At 33.4% G+C, this 18,003-nt stretch overlaps 1 protein-coding gene across 12 annotated transcripts in view; it reads left to right on the forward strand.

Annotated features, from left to right (window-relative positions):
- The window catches only part of RALGAPA1 (Ral GTPase activating protein catalytic subunit alpha 1), a 271,674-nt gene that overhangs the window by 99,852 nt on the left and 153,819 nt on the right, over positions 1–18,003 (forward strand). For 5 of the 12 annotated variants that reach the window (XR_015252424.1, XM_086709916.1, XM_086709913.1 and 2 more), the window contains exons 15-18: positions 1,238–1,475; positions 2,506–2,667; positions 7,852–7,992; positions 15,337–16,884. Coding sequence is in view for 11 of the 12 variants with exons in the window: in XM_086709916.1 (XP_086566042.1) it covers positions 1,238–1,475; positions 2,506–2,667; positions 7,852–7,992; positions 15,337–16,884 (2,089 nt within the window). In the remaining variant the exon portion in view is untranslated. Of the gene's footprint in view, positions 1–1,237; positions 1,476–2,505; positions 2,668–7,851; positions 7,993–15,336; positions 16,885–17,578; positions 17,660–18,003 lie in introns of all 12 variants that reach the window. The other 7 variants (XM_086709922.1, XM_086709923.1, XM_086709918.1 and 4 more) reach the window with 5 other exon arrangements.

The following is an 18,003-nucleotide window of genomic DNA, read 5'->3' on the forward strand; positions in this document are numbered from 1 at the left end:
CTCATTTGCCTAAAATTTTATTCTGGTAGTGAATAATCTTTTGAAACCAGTTATATTTATTATCTAAACTCTTCTTAACTTCATTACCCCTCGCCCTTTTTTAGTGTTTGTTTATTTTTGTGAGAGAGTGGGATAGAGCTAGTGGGGGAGGGGCAGAAAGAGAGGGAGATAGAGGATATGAAGCAGGTTCTGCGCTGACAGCAGAGAGCCTGATGTGGGGCCAGAACTCATGAATCCACGAACCATGAGATCATGACCTGAGCTGAAAGTTGGATGCTTTAACCTACTGAGTCACTCAGGCATCCCCTTCATTAACCCTTTTTAAAAAGATTTCTCAATTGTTAGAACTAAACTAATTTTGAGAGCTATAGGAAGGCAATTTTAGCTTGCTATGTGGAATAACTTTATTGTAGTGTGAATGTTTAAATTTAGAATGGAGAATTACTGGTTATTTTCTATACTATAAGCTCTGCTCATTTTCAGCTTATATTTAAAGTATAAACGTGAAATTTTTAGTATAAAATATAGAGTGAAGCTTTCAAAAAATCTTTTTTCAATAGGAATACATACCAACTTGTATGACTTGTTTCAATAGGAGGTTCTATCTTTAGTAGAAATCCATATAATCTTAGGAGTAATGGCTGATCAGAAATTTCTGCCCTTTAACTAATAAATTTTTTATTCTATGACTGGATTTATTATAGAACACCTTTAATTCTTCTGGTGTCTTCAGAATTAAACTTAATTCTTCAGTTTACATACAGTTTTTCAGGAAATTTCATTAAGTATATTTCTAATAACTTATTTTTTTGGAATATTCAAGTTATATACTGATTTTCATCTTCAATTTGAGACTGTAGGTTTTGGTTAATTTAGCTCAGTAACCATTAACTAGTCAATAATTTCAACACTTAGTAGTGTGGAGACTCTTTTTAAGCAGCTTTTATTTTATTTAACATTAATGCAATACAGCATGAAGGATAGTTACAACTTTAGGGATATTTCTTTTCAGTTTTGATAACTTGCCCACATTGCTTAGAATGTTGGGAGTTGGCCATTGTTGAAAAGAAATTAATAGTAGATGCTAATGGTTGCATGGATTACTTTTACAAGTATTATGTACCAAGAAAGCATCATGGGTATTATGTGGTTTAAAATTCTGCTTGTTTTGGGTAATATTTTCATAATTGAATATCTGAACTTGAACATATTTCATGGTTATTATTTGTCTTTATAGACTCTTATCGTTGCCTGGATCAAAGCAAATCTAAATGTGTACATCTCTCGAGAACTATGGGATGACTTACTCTCAGTATTATCATCATTGACCTATTGGGAGGAGTTAGCCACTGAGTGGTCACTGACTATGGAAACACTAACTAAAGTTTTAGCTAGAAATTTATATAGTTTGGATCTCAGTGATTTACCATTGGATAAGCTGAGTGAACAGAAGCAAAAAAAGCACAAAGGGAAAGGTAAGAGTTGTCCACAGAGATGTTCCACGTAAATTTGCTTAAATAATTTGGTCTGGGAAGATGGGTGAAGCCAGGGAGATGGGTGAGGATAAAAAAGTCATGTTTTCTCTGAACTATTCCCTCTTGCATTTACCCAGAAGTTTAAAACTTTTCAACAATAAAACATGTAAGTGCCTTGTAATTTTTCTTGAAGACACTTAAAATAATTACTAATTTTGATGAGAAATAAAGTGTTCTGTACATGTCTAGCTAAAATTTAAATAAATAATTTAGAATCTTAAATATTTTATTTTTAATAATTAACCAAAATACTCTTCCTTTTTATTATATGGGATTTTTTTTGTTAGAGTTTAGGTGATTTCATATTACTCTATTTAAAAAGAATTATTTGGAAAATTGTTTTGAAAACATTTTCTTAGTTTTAACTAAAAGCAAACATTCCCTAGATGTAGATTATGTATCTAGTGAGTGTTACAAAGGGGGAGGGGGACAGGACATAGTGATTATATTGTTAATACGTGTTTTTATAATCCTTGATGTATTAGTATTTTTCGTTCGTAATAATTAGTTGGTAGCTAGAGATTATATCTGAGTCACATTTCATATTTAACAGTAGCCCATGGTAGTTAATTATGTGACCAAACTACTTTTTCCTGGGCTATTTATTTCCCAAGGGACTATTATTGGCAGATAAGAGATTTATTAACTTCGACCACAGGATGGCTTTTGGTTAGCTCATCTCTTAACCTTTTTTGCTTGTCCAAATGTTTCTTTTGTAATGGAGCCAAGTGGATGGCAGAGGATTTAATAATAGTTTATTTTTGATGGTGTATTTGTAGAATTCTGTATCAGTTTTGGAATGTGAAGTAAGATGAGGTTCAAAAAAGCCTTAACAGCACACAAGCATTTAACTTGATACTTTATAATACAATGTGAGTAAACCTGAGATCTGAGACAAGGTAGCCCACATAATTTGAAGAGATTATTGATCAGGTGACAGTATACTTAGATTGAAAATCTACATTTCTAGGAGTTGGACATGAATTTCAGAAAGTTTCAGTTGACAAGTCATTTTCTAGAGGATGGAGTCGTGATCAGCCTGGCCAAGCCCCAATGAGACAGAGAAGTGCAACAACTACTGGGTCCCCAGGAACTGAAAAGGCAAGGAGTATAGTACGGCAAAAAACTGTTGGTATGTACTCTTTAAAATAATGAGACTTGTATAGGGCGATATGTTTGTAGTCCTTAGTAACAATGTATGTAAGTATGTAGTTTTCTTACCAGTTAACTTTTGTTGTTAAAGAAAAAACTTCTGTAGCAAAACCTTTTTTTCAGTACTACTTAGAGTCTGATGACATGCTGTGTTATCCCTTTATGCTGTTAAGATCTATTTTACATCATCGTTTTTATGTAGTTTATTTTACTGTAGGTATCTATAATCTTAAACTGTTATTTTGCAGAATTGAAGAAGTAAAACTGTGATTCACTTTACAGAACTAATGCATTAACTGGTATACTTTCTTATAAGTGAAGATGCTCACAAACATGGAAAATTAGGGTAGCTAATTTTCAGTGTAGCCTTTCAGTGCTACAATTATATAATTAGACTGGCTTAAAAAAACTTTCAACTAGGAATTTATGCTCTCTAATTGCAGATACCTGAGACCAAGTTGGAGTCTATTGCTAAGTTCCTTGCTGCTCTTAACAGACATGGAAGAAAGTTTGTAATCTTGGAAATAGCAGCAAAGGAGCAATGATGGGAAGAATTTCCCATGGATGTAGGATCACTCAGTATATTCTGGACCTAGCTACCATCTTACTCCTTTTGCTCTCAGAGACTTATAACTTGGTCTGAATTGTAATAGAAAGAGTGCCGAAATGAAAAATAAGCAGGCTAGCAGGCTTTGTCCTAATCTCTTTTTTCACTCTCCTTCATCACTGAATAGCTAGATAATCTTAAACAATTTACTGAACTTTCTAGGCTTTATTTACTTCATCTGTGTAATGGGAATGATAATACCTTCTATGCCTGAAACAAAATAGCTTGAAGTTACCTTAGGCTTTACAATTTATGATTTTTATGGCAGGAGCATTTTTTGTGGAAATGTATCTATATTTGATGGTAATCAGTGAAAAACACTATTAATTTTAAAGAAAGTTAAAAGAATTAAAAATCATGGTTAATTTTAAATCCTTCAAAAGAATTATATTTTCACAATTGTTTTCTGCCTATAAAATAAGTATAGAATTATATTAATTGTCTGTGTCAAGCAAGAAGAACAAAAAATGATACAAGGAAAAAGGATATTGGTGAATTAAAATTGATAGAATATTTAAAGTTTGGTATAGAATCACTTTGAGATTCTTAGGAAGATATTGGTTACATCTGAAATGTCTGTCTTCATTTTATATTAATGTCACATTTAATGAAAATATTTGTGTATTGTTTAGGACAGAATTGTTCTTTTAAGTTTAAAATTTTACTGTTTTACTTAAAGCTTGTATTTTTTTCAAAGTTCCTTATATAATTTTTCTGATTATAGTAGTAATTTATGCTTAGTGTGGGATGTAAAATTTAAAATGTAAAAAAATTTTTAAGAAGCACCAATGAGATAATTATTAACATGTTGGCATATTTCTAATCTTTAAAGAGCATATAATGAGTAAAATACTCCTCTTAAATTCATGCCTGACTATGAATACTTTCTGGTACCTATGTCAGAACAACCTTATCTGGCCTGTTCATTGACAAACCTATCAAATAAAAAGTTGAAGCATCAAGAATTTTGTCAAGAAAGGTGCCTGCGTAAAGTTGGAGAATACTGAAAAGGGCAGCAGATTAATTTAGGATAGTGTTTGGATATATATTTTCTTAAAAAAATTTTTTTATGTTCATAGTGAATGTACACAGTTAAAAATTAAATATCTGAGAGAGTGTATACATTTTAGTAAGTCCCTCATCACTACTCCTATCTAAGGTTTTGCTTATGCCAACACATTAAAGGATGCAGTGAATTTAGGACTTACTTTAGAATACATTCGTGAGAAGTAATAATGTGTTTATAGTTATGATTTAGGAGCTGGTATTCGACTGTTGGAACAAATATATCACTGTTTCTGTTTTCAGATTTTCCTCTTGGTTTATGTTTATTATAATATTGCGCCTAAGTTTGGGCACTTATAAATGTATTTCTGCCAGTGGACAGACATGTATGTATGATGTGAATTTTATTTAATTATAAAAACGGAGAAATATGTATTACATTTTAGAAATGAGAAAAGGCCAGATTTGCCTTCCTCCTATTTGTTTTGTGTTTGTGTGCTTTTAGTGATGTGTTACATTTGCTGTTCATGAATTTTGTATGCTGCGTGGGAATTCTCTAGTGAAGATCACAGTTTTTGACATAATGTGTATATTTTATGATCCAAGATGAATTTATGTGGAGTGTGTCTATTTTTATTTTTTATTCACCTTTTTGAGAAGGGTAAAGATAAGAAGCCTTCAAAAATTGACAGCTTATATGTTTGAAAATTTGTTTTTACTTTTTGATGTTATATTTTTCATACTGCCCTTTTATCTACATAAAACACATATTACAGATTTAAAATCACTCATGCATGTGGCTTAAGAATGTATGTGGCAGTTGGAATTTCAGTGGCTTAATAGAGATTTCTGACTTAAGCTTTAGATTAGTAAATCCCTCAAAATCCCAGTAGCTAATTCATTGTAAATAACTTTCTGTAGTGCAGGTTACACGGTTGTGAGGCACTAGGCAAAATTTTAGGTATGTATAAAGACCTATAGTATAATGAAAAATAGAGGGGTACATTTGTGTAGAATTCATTCAGAATCATAACATACTTGAACCACTGTGTTTGTAGAAAGTTCCGAGGGAAATGCTCAGGCTCTTCAAGTTGGTGATAGGAAAGAAGGAACAGGAGGAGTTGTAATCTCCAAGGAATTATGTAACTCAAGGGGGAAAAAATAGAAGAAAACTTGTAATTCTTCTATAGAATTGAAAATTGAATCAAATTAGTTTTAAAAGAATCAATGTAATTTTAAAATAAGTATCTCTAAAAGTCACATCTGATTATAATTGTAGATGGTATTTTAATCTTTTGTGTTAATAACCACTACATATTTTGCCTATATGTTTGTGTCTTTGCTCTAGTAAGATTGAATGAATGATGATCTTGAAGTCTGCATAGCTGTGTTTCACATTAGATTGTAAAACTGTGTCATTTTCTTAAGGAGAAGAAACTAGTAGGAAAACACATAAGACGAGATTCTGACATTTTGTATGTGAGTTCAATTCTAAAATAGTTACTTTTTTTTTTTTTAATGTTTATTTATTTTTGAGAGAAAGAGAACAGGGGAGGTGCAGAAGAGAGGGGGACAGAAATCTAAAGCAAGTTCCCCACTAAAAGCAGAGAGCCTGACGCAGGGCTTGAATTCACAAACTGTGAGATCACGACCGGAGGGGAAGTTGGACACTCAACAGACTGAGCCTTCCAGGCACCCCAAAATACAGTTATCTTTAACATATTACTTGACAAACCATACACCGAAGGCAGATTGTTGCCATTAATATAATCCAATCCTCCATGTTTTGCTGCACATAAATTTACTTAAAAGCTTCTCTTAAAGAATCTTTATTTGCCAACATTAATAAAGTTTTTGAAAAATGTATAGTTATAAGCTATAACATATATTTAGTTTTCTGTGAATACTTTCTTTGATTTTCTCCTCCATATTTTCACAACTAAAACTGTTGTTTTTTACATAATTATGCTGGACTCCCCAAATAGAGTATTCATTCAGTAAAGCTTTGTTGAGCTCATATATGCCAAGCACTAGGATTATAAAGATAAGAGGATATAGTTGTGTGTTTGAAAAGTTGGGAGGCTGACATAAAAAACATATAATCCACTAAAAATAGATTGTAAGGTTTGCAAAAGCAGGGATTTTTAATTATTTTGTTCATTGCCATATTGCTTGTAAGTTAATCACATGGGAGAGTCTGAAAAGCTTCACAGGTGAGATGACATTTTGAGTAAGGAGTGTCAGGAGGAAGAGAAGACCGAGGATATTATGAACTCACAAAGCCATGCTGTTGTGAAAGAGCATGAACATTTCAGGGAACAGTATAAAAATCTCTGTGGCAGCAACATACGAGAATAAAGAGAGGAGATGCAGTTTCAGTGGTTAGTATAGTTAGTATAAGGTCACATAGGCCTTGTGTGATAGACTAAGGAATTTAGGCGTCAGGGAACCAAGAGTTTCCAGTAAGCAGGAAACCTAAGATTTTGAAATGATATTAATGTTCACATTTTTTTTTACCATCACTATTATACTGGATATTATGCAGTATTGTTTCTTTTAAGTCCTCTATTCATACGTAACAGTATATATAACGTCATTTGTTCAAGAATCCCTAAACTAAAAGTTAAGTTAAAAACATGTTTGGAAAGTATAAACTTGATTGTTAATTTATTTTTAAGTCTGCTAAAATCTGTCTTTAATTTTATGAACTGGTGACTCCTTAGAAGAGACTACCAAATACAACTACAAATGTAATTTTTGAAAAGTAATCCAGTTTTTAAGTTTATCTTTAAGAACTTTATAAAGTTACATTGTATGTTTAAGATTTTGAATTACCACAAACTTGTTTATTTTTCTCAGTAACTTGATTTTTCATCCAGATCGCAAATTCAGTTTTCTGTATATATTTCTACTTAAAAATTTTAAATTATGCTGTTACACTTTAATATAAATAGGAGATACTGATTGGAGTAAGCATTCTTCTCCTACCAAGATTTAACAGTAACCATGAGATTCGATCCTTTAGATTACAAAATGTTCTAAAAATGAGTGACTTCAAAACTTTGTTAGGGAAGAGTATGAAATTAGAAATTATTTGTTTTTAGAATTCAGCTTCATTAAGAAGAATGTCTCAGAATTGCCTCAGAATGGCTCTAAGAAATGCCTAAATGTAGTACCAAAATTTCTTTGAACTAATGATGCTGGATTCTTTTCAGTGTTTCCATTAAATGAACTTTCCAACCCTTGGTTTTGAGAACATAGTGCTAATTTAAAGTGTCTGCTGATTTTTAATGCTATATCATTGTAACTGCTAATAATAAAGAAACATTTTCCTGCTTTACACCAAAAACTTTACATTTGAAATGTCATGTGTTCTCTGATTTCTTTTCTTACAGCTTGCCAGTATTTGCCGTGCTGAAATGTTTTAATTTAAAATTTCCTTCCTTTGTATCTTTTAGTTTTCTCTGTTGCTGCTTTTTCTGTGACACAAGCCTTTCATTATAGTCACTCTTCTTTTTTCCTTCCCCACTTCTTTCTTTTCCTTTTTTAAAGCCATGAGAAGCCGATCCATTGGTGAATGTGCTCTGCCATCGGCCTATATACGCAGTGCTAAAAGTGCTCCTGTTCTGATCCATACTTCCAAACCCTTCTTGCCTGATATTGTTCTCACTCCCCTTTCTGATGAGCTTTCAGGTAGTGCCACCTCTGCTAATTTCTGCACCACCCTTTTCACTTTTTAATCCTGCTTTCAAATTTTGCTTAATCAAATAAACTCTTCAAAGTTAATTTCTTTGGGGGAGGTGTGGGAAATCGGGAAAGTGGTTGAGAAATCAACATTTTGAGTTATTTGAATTCTAATGCTGTCCTTGCAGTTCATTCTGGAAGTGCTAAGTTTAGTGCTGTGCCAATGTCCAATATTTTGGGTTGTAAATTTTTTTGTTTACCTTTGAGTGGTTTCTTCTCAGGTGGTAAAAGGAGTAGTGATGTATATTTATGTCATTATGTCTGACTAAAGATGATTTGGAAGATAACAATCAGAGCCTTGGCTTTTAATTTCCCATTGTTTTGACTAATGATATGGTAAATCTTGAATAATGCATCTCCATCATCTGTAGTAATGGAAGTAAGCAAGGGGAATCAATAAATGAGAAAAGTATATAATCTTAGAGTTGCTTTGGAATAAATCTTTGTATTTACATTAGAGTATAATAGTATATAGGATTCTAAGAACTCATTTTTAAACCAAATAAATCATTCTGTAAAGCTCCAATTTTCAAGGAACCTCAACATTCGGTCATTTTTCCAGTTCTGCCTCAGGTCCTTGATGCCCAGTACTAGGATAAGATGGTCTGCTCTTTAATAAGGTTTAATTACCATGTAATAAGATGTATAGATTCTGGGTTCAGTTCAATGCGTTTTGAGAATCTACACACTCCTATTAACCATCATCCCAAACAAAATATAGAACATTTCCATTACCCCTCAAATTCTCTAGTGACACTTTCAAGTCAGTATCCCTCCTCCCCACACAATCAATCACTTTTGATTTCTATCACCGTAGATTAGTTTTTTTAAAAAGAATTTTGTGTGAGTAAAATCATACAGTGTTTTGTTCTTTAGAAGCAAATGTGTCGAATAATTACTATGCAAAATGTGCTAGCTCAAAGAAAAACACTTGTACATTCTTGGGTACATTATTTTTAGTTTTTTTAATGTTTATTCCTTTTTGAGAGAGAGAGTGGGAGTGGGGGAGAGGTAGAGGTAGACAGAATCCGAAGCAGGCTATAGGCTCTGAACTGTCAGCACAGAGCCCGATACAAGGTTTGAACACAGGGACCAAGAAGTCATGACCTGAGCCAAAGTTGGACACTTAACTGACTAAGCCACCCAGGCACCCCTTTCTTGGGTACTTCCTTATCACTCTTATGAGTGTGTCCCTGACATTGCCTCATTTGGTGAGGTTGATTTTTTTTTTTTTGTCTTTTAAACAACCCATCTCTGCATCCTTTCAGTTCCTAATGGATTGAAAGCTTGTACAACGGAAAGTGCATTTTTATAATAATGATATTTCCGGTGAAGTCCTTTCCATCATCTGTAACCTCATTAAGATCAGCTTTCACCCAAACCAAGGGGGTACATATTGAGGATTAAATATATGTAGATACACAGACACTCTTGTGGTTGGTGTTCTTTGAAAATATTGTAAATGAAAAAAAAAAAACCTTATTATTTTACTTTTCTAAAAATGAGAAAATAAAATATTCAATTATTGAATGTGATATGTTTGTGTTTTCTGGTTTAGGATGCCTTGATTGATAAATACTTAGACATATTCTGTAATATGTCTAATATTTTGGCAAATATGCATGTTAAGTGCTGAAATCTTTTTTAAAAGTTTAAAGGTGAGATTGTTCCTTTCAAAATGCTGTAAGGTAATGCCTTAACTGGGATAAGTTCCTATTTCAGAATCCTTCACATTTATGTAATTCAGAAAGAGGTTAATAATTTTAATGGCTTAATGGGGGAGGTGTTCTATGAAGAATGTTTGAAAGGAATTTTCTAAATTGCAGTTTTATTTGTTGTTGCTTTCATTTCCCCCATTTGGGGTAACATGCATTCTGTGTTAGATTTAAAGAGTTAGATAATGGTGAGACACCAGTCACTAAATCAAAAACAGACTTTATCTTTGATTATCAAAATAATGTTAATTTCAGAAAATATGGATTGTGTAAAAAAGTATATGAAAATATACATAATCTTCCGAGTGCTTATTTACTGATAACTTAAAATACAGATACCTCCAGTTTTTTGTGCATGTGTACATATAAAATATAAAAGCGTAATTAGACTTAGTTATTTTGAATAAAAATCTTTTTTCTTTTAAGACTTAAAAGATACAAAGAACATGGAAAGTAGCAAAAACTGATAAGTAACTTGTGAATTCAGCATATTCCATATTGGTTGTATAAATTTACATCCCTGTCCAGGAGATGTTAATAAGTATCCAATGGATCAAAGATTTATAGTGTATATCAATATATTAAAGGCCCCCAGAAGTCAGTTTTTTTAAAAAGAGACACAGACACGCACGCGTGCACACATACACACACACACACACACACACACACACACACAGTGTTTATTTCTCAAACTTATGTAAGCATGGATAACTTTTCCAGGTACACATATTCAGGTTCTATAGCATTAAGGTTCCAGAGAGAACAAATTTGGAAGCATTGAACTAACCTTATAAATTTAAAAATTAGCTGTGAAAATTGGACAGGATTATTCTTATATAAACTTATATAGTAGAATTCTGAATTGTTGGATTTTTTCTTCATTGCCTCTGATTGTTGGAGGCAAATTGAAGGCCTAAGCATTTGCTTCTTCAGGTGTTAGGTGCACTGAGGCAGTAAGGAGGTGGGACAGTGATGGGGACAGATAGGGAAAAGAAAAAGAGGCTCAGAATGAAGAGATTTTTAAAAAACAGTCCTAAGTTTTAAAAAGAAAATTGCCAGTCTTAGGTTCTCAAGCAAACTATTTACTTATGTTTGTAACTTATGTTACAAGGTTTTGAGTAAATTTTACTGTAGAACAGTTTAATGTACAGGGGCACCTAGGTGGCTTGGTCACTTGACCATCTGACTCTTAATTTCAGCTCAGGTCATAATCCCTGGGTGATGGGATGAGGCCCTGTCTCAGGCTTCGTGCTGAGTGTGGAACCTGCTGGAGATTCATTCTCTCTCTGTCTCTTTCTCTCTCTCTCACTGCCCCTCTTCTCAACTCGCACATGCTTGCTCTCTCTCAAAAAAAAAAAAAAAAAATTCATTAAAAAAAGAATAGCTTAATGTTCAGAGAAAATTAGTAAGGATAGTGAATTACATAGGAAAAAAGGTTTTGTTTTGTTTTGTTTTAAGTTTATTTATTTGAGAGAGGGAGAGAGTGGGGAAGGGGCAGACAGAGGAGAATCCCAAGCAGGCTCTACACTGGCAGTGTGAGCTGGACGCAGGGCTCAAACTCCTGAACCATGAGATCATGAGCTGAGCAGAAACCAAAAGTCGGACCCTTAGCTGACTTAGCCACCCAGGCGCCCCAGGAAAAAAGGTTTTTCGTAGTTTTATATCTCTCCCTCATATGAACAGGCTTAATGAACTCAAAATATTTCCTGAGCACATCATTTAAGTCAGGAGTTGAGGTTTCTGAAACTGGCTTCACCAAAAAACAATGAAAATACATTCAGTCACTCTAGTTCTTGGTTAGAAGTAGAGTTCTCCAGAAAAATATTTACCTGATACTCTTGAATACTTATGAGGATAAAAGGAAACTCTGTTTAATTCCTCTTATTTTTAACACTAAGATTTTTTTAAATAGACCATCAATTTTCGAAGTACCCTATCTCCATCCAGCCCTTTTTTTCTCCTCCAGTATTCTTGTTTAAGTGTCCATTTTCGCTACACTGTTGTGTGATGCTATATGGTACAGCTTTATATAAACTAAACTAGTTGTATAGCTGAATATCCTTGAAGAGTTCTTCTTAAGCTCTGGGGACTAGTTCAAAGGCATTTGCTGTATATCATTCTCATTAGTTCTTAATGACAGACTCATGTGTAACAATTGAAATAATATTTTTTCCCAGGCATCTGCCTCAGGTTTTGATAGAATATTGTGGAGGTTGTACAAGCACTTTTTTTTTTAAAGCTCTACAAGTAATAGAGGTGTCTAGGCAAGCATGCTCTCCCTGTCCTTTATTCTTACACTGAGTTTCCAGTGTAACTTACTTTTAAGCACTTACTTTTAAGCATTTGGTAACTTAGGCTGAACAGTCTCCATTTTCCTGATAAATGGATTAGAGAGAAGCCAGAAATCTCAGTAATTGTTCTTAAGCAAATTAACTTTTATTGCCAAAAATAATACTTTAATGAAAGAAGGAATTTAAAAAACATAAGCACGTGGGCACCTGACTTTCTTCATACTTTTGCAACTGTTTCTTATTATTTTCTAATTAAGTAGTGTGGGATTCTCACCGGAAATTAAGTTTACAAACCTACTTTCTTTGAATGAGTTCTTAAAATTGCTAACTTGTTTGTCATACTTTTTGCTATTAGAACTCTAGTCTGTCTAGGTCATGTTACACAGGCTGCTAAAATTTAACAGTGCTTCATTATTTGTTTTTTTTTTTTAATTTTTTTAAATGTTTGTTTATTCTTGAGAGAGAGAGAGAGAGAGAGACAGAGTGTGAGTGGAGGAGGGGCAGAGCTAGAGAGTTGTAACAATGCCTAGCTTGTAGAAAAGACTATATGGTTTAGCTGTCATTTAGTATTTTTCTCCTTAACAGAATACAGGTATACAGGCATTTCTTTAAATTTAAGGTCTGCTAGAATTAATTATGCTTAATTTAATTGCTGACATTGATTTCCTGTCAACAATTATTTTCTTTTTTGACGTTATGCAGTTAGTATTCTTATATGCCTATGTAAGAACTATATTTAAAAACTTAAATATTGGTTTTTATTTAAATTCTCTAACAGTACATTGCTGATAGAAAAATATTGTTTCTTTTTTTTTTTTTTTTTTTAAGCTCTTGCCCTCTTAAACTTGCATAAGAATTTTAGGTATTAATATGTGATAAAAAAAATTAGGAAAAAAACAGACTGAAATAATGGCTAAATTTGCCTTGCAAGGTGAGGACTGGGTTGGGGAAGAAATTCTTAAAAAGAGAACTTCACAGTAATCTTTACTGGCTTGTTTAGAATAGAAAAATTATGAAATACCAGTAAAGGAACTTAAAATTTTAAACTAATATTCTGCTTTTTTTCTGAGGTTCATGTATTTGCTAGGATCATAACATTGGTATTTAAAAAGGTTTTAAGATTTTAATTTTGAATTGGGGCTGATAAAATAACTATAAAATTCTTAAGAATTTTTATAGAAAATGAAGATAGTCTTTATCCTTTGCTAAGTCCTATTAGGATATTTTGTGGAAAGGAACTTGGAGTACATGTTAAATATAATCTCTGTCCTCTAGGCAGAGGTTCTTATGATCTATTATGGGAGATAAAATAAAACCAAGATACTTACATTCGTTGAGACACACAAATAAGCATTCATTATCTTCTGCCATAGTAAATAATGGGTATAAATGCATAAATGTTTGGTTTCTGAGGAGTTGTTTCACTTTTTTCATTTAAAAGAATTACTAAATGGCGTGTATGAAGAAATCCAATGTCGTTTTTAGAATATTATATTTTCCTCAACTTAATGATAAAATCTGTCTTAACTTCTAGAGGTATTGTATGTTTGACCTGTGCTTGGAATCTAAATGTGTATCTTCAGGAATATAGTGGAATCTTGTCATAATACAAACTTCTCTTGATCTGAATCTGTGTATAAAGTAGCTTCTTTTGGACTTTGTACAAAAAGGGCTATATAGGTAAAATAGAAGGACCAGCCTCATTTTTTTTTAAAGTTTATTTATTTATTTTGAGAGAGACACAGAGCACGAGCAGGGGAGGGGCAGAGAGAGAGGGGATGAGAGAATCCCAAGTAGGATCCACATTGTCAGCACAGAGCCTGATGTGGGCCTCGATCTCATGAACCATCCAATCATGACCTGAGCTAAAATCAAGAGGCAGATGTTTAACTGACTGAGCCACCTATATGCCCCCAGCCTCCTTTTATTCATAGCATGAATCCCAAGAATATTTTGAATTGCTATCCCCATTTTATAAATGAAAACACTGTTTTTCAGAGTCTGGAGTAAGAAAACCTAAGTTCTAGACCCAGCACAGTCAGTGAGTTAGTGTGTGATCTTAGGGAAGTCACTGTTTTGCTCTGAATGTAAATCTTCTCATTTTCAGTTATGGTCCTGTTACTTTTAGCCTTTGCATTACAAGCCTAATGAGTAACAACATCTGACTTTTTGACTCTTTGTCCTTTTTTCATAATATTTTGCTGCCTTGCAAAAACAAAATTTTTAGTTATTTCTTGGTAATGTAAAGGCCAGAGTGGATTTCTAGGCACTGTATTTTCATTCTAAAATTTCTAATTTGCATATATCTGTACAGTTTAATAGTATTTCATCTTGTGATTTTCAATTTTAAAAATATTTTTGAGGATTTACCATATACTTAGCAGCGAAAACAATGCAGTGATATGGAACAGTAATCTGGCTTCTCATACTTTATGGCTTCACCTCTTTGGCCCTCTGTTTCTTCAGTAAGAGAATTAAATAATCTGTAATGTCCATTTTGACTCTAAAATCTGTGATTCTTAGAGATGTAAGAAGACATAGATACAGTTTTTAAGGTTTAATGCTTGCTTAATGGAAAGGGCCAATGATAGGCAAAGAAGGTTTCTTGCTAGAAGATTAAGTGGTGTTTGTGAGAACGAAGAATACAACTAATTTTTTAACCATGTATTTTATTTGATAGGATGAATAAATTTTAATGCTATAAAAAAAAATAAAGCAAAACACCTCAGTAGAACTGTTTCCTGGCACAGAGAACTTGTGGAAGAGGGTGGAGATTCCCATTTGCAATATGTGATCAAATAGGCAAGATTTGAAGAAAAGATAATGCCTCTTGCCTGGCAAGGAAGAAATGAGAATTTATGAGACCCTATAAGATTCTGCAATGGGATACTTAGATCAGCTTTCTTTGTTAAGAGTTACTTTTTTCTGCTTAGAACTTAAGTAGGAAAAATTGAATAGTAAGTTTAAATTGCTTTATGTATTGGCACAGCTCTATCTTTAACTGCACTTCCAAATGTTTCATCACCTCACTGTTACTATGCATGTTAACATTTTAAAATGTATTCTGATAGTTTTCTAATTCATTGACACTACATGCTATATTGGCTTGTGCCCATCGTTATATAAAAACAGATTTCTACTTTTAATAGATTTTATTTCATTGAGCTTACAAAACAAAACTCAGAATTTTTTTTATTTTAAGCATATGCTTAGGGTATGGTTGAAATTAATCCTATATTTTTCATGTTCATATAGTTTCTACTGTTCATAATTTTTCTTTTTTACAGATATTGATGATGCTCAAATACTTCCCCGCCCAACTAGAGTCAGACATTTTTCACAAAGTGAAGACACTGGAAATGAAGTTTTTGGTGCTTTGAATGAGGAACAGCCATTGCCTCGAAGTAGCAGCACTTCTGACATCTTGGAACCATTCACTGTTGAACGAGCCAAAGGTGCAGTTCCTGTCATTGACAGTTCATCCCGTCATGCGCCAAGCTTGCAGAGTTCCACAGAGGCTTCTTCAATAACTAGATCCACTGAAAGCCACATCACTGATACTCATAGTAGAGAGTCTTCTCTGGAAGTTGGTGATAGCATATATGATCATCTTTGTCACTTAATAGATCCAGTAGAACTTGCAGATTCAGCTTTTGAACAAATCCAGTACATTGACCTTGAAGGAGATGACGATCTTCTTTCCTCCCTGAAAGAATATTTTAAGGAAAACCAGGAAAATCATAGTAGAAATGAGTTAGGTAAAGATGTAGCTTCTCAGGAATTGATTGTTGGAGTAAATAGGGATGAACAGTCATCCTTAGATAAATTAGAATACATAGACCAGGAAAGTAAATCAGAAAATATCACCTCTTTTGTTGGGACTCCTGAAAACATTCAGTTTCAAAAAGAACCAAACTCAGCTGTCTTCGTGAGTAGTATTGCACCTAACCAGTTAGACAGTTTTATGAGAACAAAAACTTATGAAAAAGCTAAGGAACTAAACAGTGATAAACAGTCATCAGAACCTAGTTCAGGTAGCCCTTGTGATAAAGAAATGAGGAAACACCTGTATAGACAAACAGCCACAGAATTAGATGCCTGTGTAGATACAACACTAGCTGAAAAGGTTAAGGGTGTGCAAATTAATGAAAAAATCACTGTCCCACATGTTATGCATGCCAAGAAAACTACACTAAAAACACCTGTTAACCACAGACTGCCTCATGTTACAAACACTAGCAAGCTTTCTCCAACTAAAAGGAGCTTGTCTGAAACAGTAACTCCTAGAGCCAAAATCATGAAAATTACTACTAAAAAACGAAATACTGTTCATGTTACTTTTAGACCATCTACTGAGTCAGTTCAGTTTTATAATCCTCTGGAAAACAAAGAGGCTCCATGGAAGATGAGACTGCGGAAGCTTGGTGGTTTTAGTAGTAGTAGTAATAGCAACAGCAGCACCAGCAACCCCCATGCCAGCTCAAATAGTTTTACAGAGATAGTGAAACCTGGTGTGTACAGGCCTCTAGATTCAGTTGGTACAGCATCAGTAAGTAGCAAAACAAGTAAGGAATCTACAGAGATTCCCACCACTGTATTACAAAAAGAAGGAATTGCAAGTAATCAGTTAGGTAGTCGTAGTACTCTTAGGTCATCAAGTCATGAGGCAGGACTACAGCAGGGCTCCCTGGGTGGCGTTTATAAAACTGTTGTACATGCTCTTTCGAAGCCGAAGGCAAATGTTTCCCCACAGAGGCAGAACAGAATGCCACCAGAGGCTCCACTGAGGGATCTGTACAGTCATGTAATGGGCTATTTTGGAAGGAAAGCTGCAGGTGAGCACTAACAGTGTGCAGAGCGCAAAAGGAGAAAGACAGCACCAGTTTGGCTTAATGCAACTGAAGCAAGCTATAAGCAATCAAAAAGCTTTGGGATGGTCACTGCTTTCTCTCTGTTTGGTTATGCATGCGCCTTTTCCCAGCTGTATTTTTCCCAGCATAAAATGTTTATTTAAATTACTAATTTCCCTTATAAGGCATTTAGTTAAACCTCTTTGCTGCTGAACAAGATAGGAAAGAGGAATAAAATAGGAAAATTTTAATGACCTTTCAGAGGCTATCTAAATCAAATATTTTCCTGAGTATGCACTACATGAGACAGGAAATTAAGTTTACTAAGTAGTTGGAATACTTTCTTCCCTGGCCCCCTATAGTTTATATTTAAAAGGGCACCAGCTATAGCTGATTGAGTTCATTTACTTTTATGATTGATATACTTGGTTTTATCTTTTTTCTTGGAAGAGTATTATTTTGATATTACATAACATAATGGAAATCAAGGTCGTACAACCAGCACTAACATTTTTCAGTTATCATTGAAGGAGAAATTATTTCTTAAATTTCAAAGTGGATTTAGTTACCTTTAAGCCATTTAAAACCATGCTGCAGGCTTCTTAGTTTTGCATTCATTTGTATAGAATGCAAGTCCTTAAAACACTTACCAGTACTTTTCTTTTTTCTGAGATTTTAGATGTGCATAAAGGTTTCATGATAGCCAATCATGATTTTAATATGGAACCTCTATGGACAGATTACAGAAAGCAAGATTATGGTAACTGTCTTCTCTTATCTTGATTCAAATTAAAATAACTTTACAAATATAGAAAATTAACTTTCAGCAGTAAGGTAGGTTTTGATTTTGTTTGTTTAACATGGTTTTGTTAGCATGATTAACAGAATGCTGTATAATGCATCTTGCATTGAGCCATTAATGCCACTTGAGGGCAGTATTTGACAGCTTAGCAAAGCCTGGCCAGTAATATAAAGATAATGGTATTTCACAATGAACTTTTGACCAGTGTGTTTTCTTAACCTGAAATGCTTTTTAGTTTATTAGGAATGTAAGCCATGCTGATTTTCTTTTAATTGCAGAGAAATTAACTTTTCAACAGCATA

Source organism: Puma concolor, chromosome B3, assembly GCF_028749965.1.
Source record: "Puma concolor isolate L17-30 chromosome B3, mPumCon1.1.hap2, whole genome shotgun sequence".
In the NCBI taxonomy this organism is placed as follows: domain Eukaryota; kingdom Metazoa; phylum Chordata; class Mammalia; order Carnivora; family Felidae; genus Puma; species Puma concolor.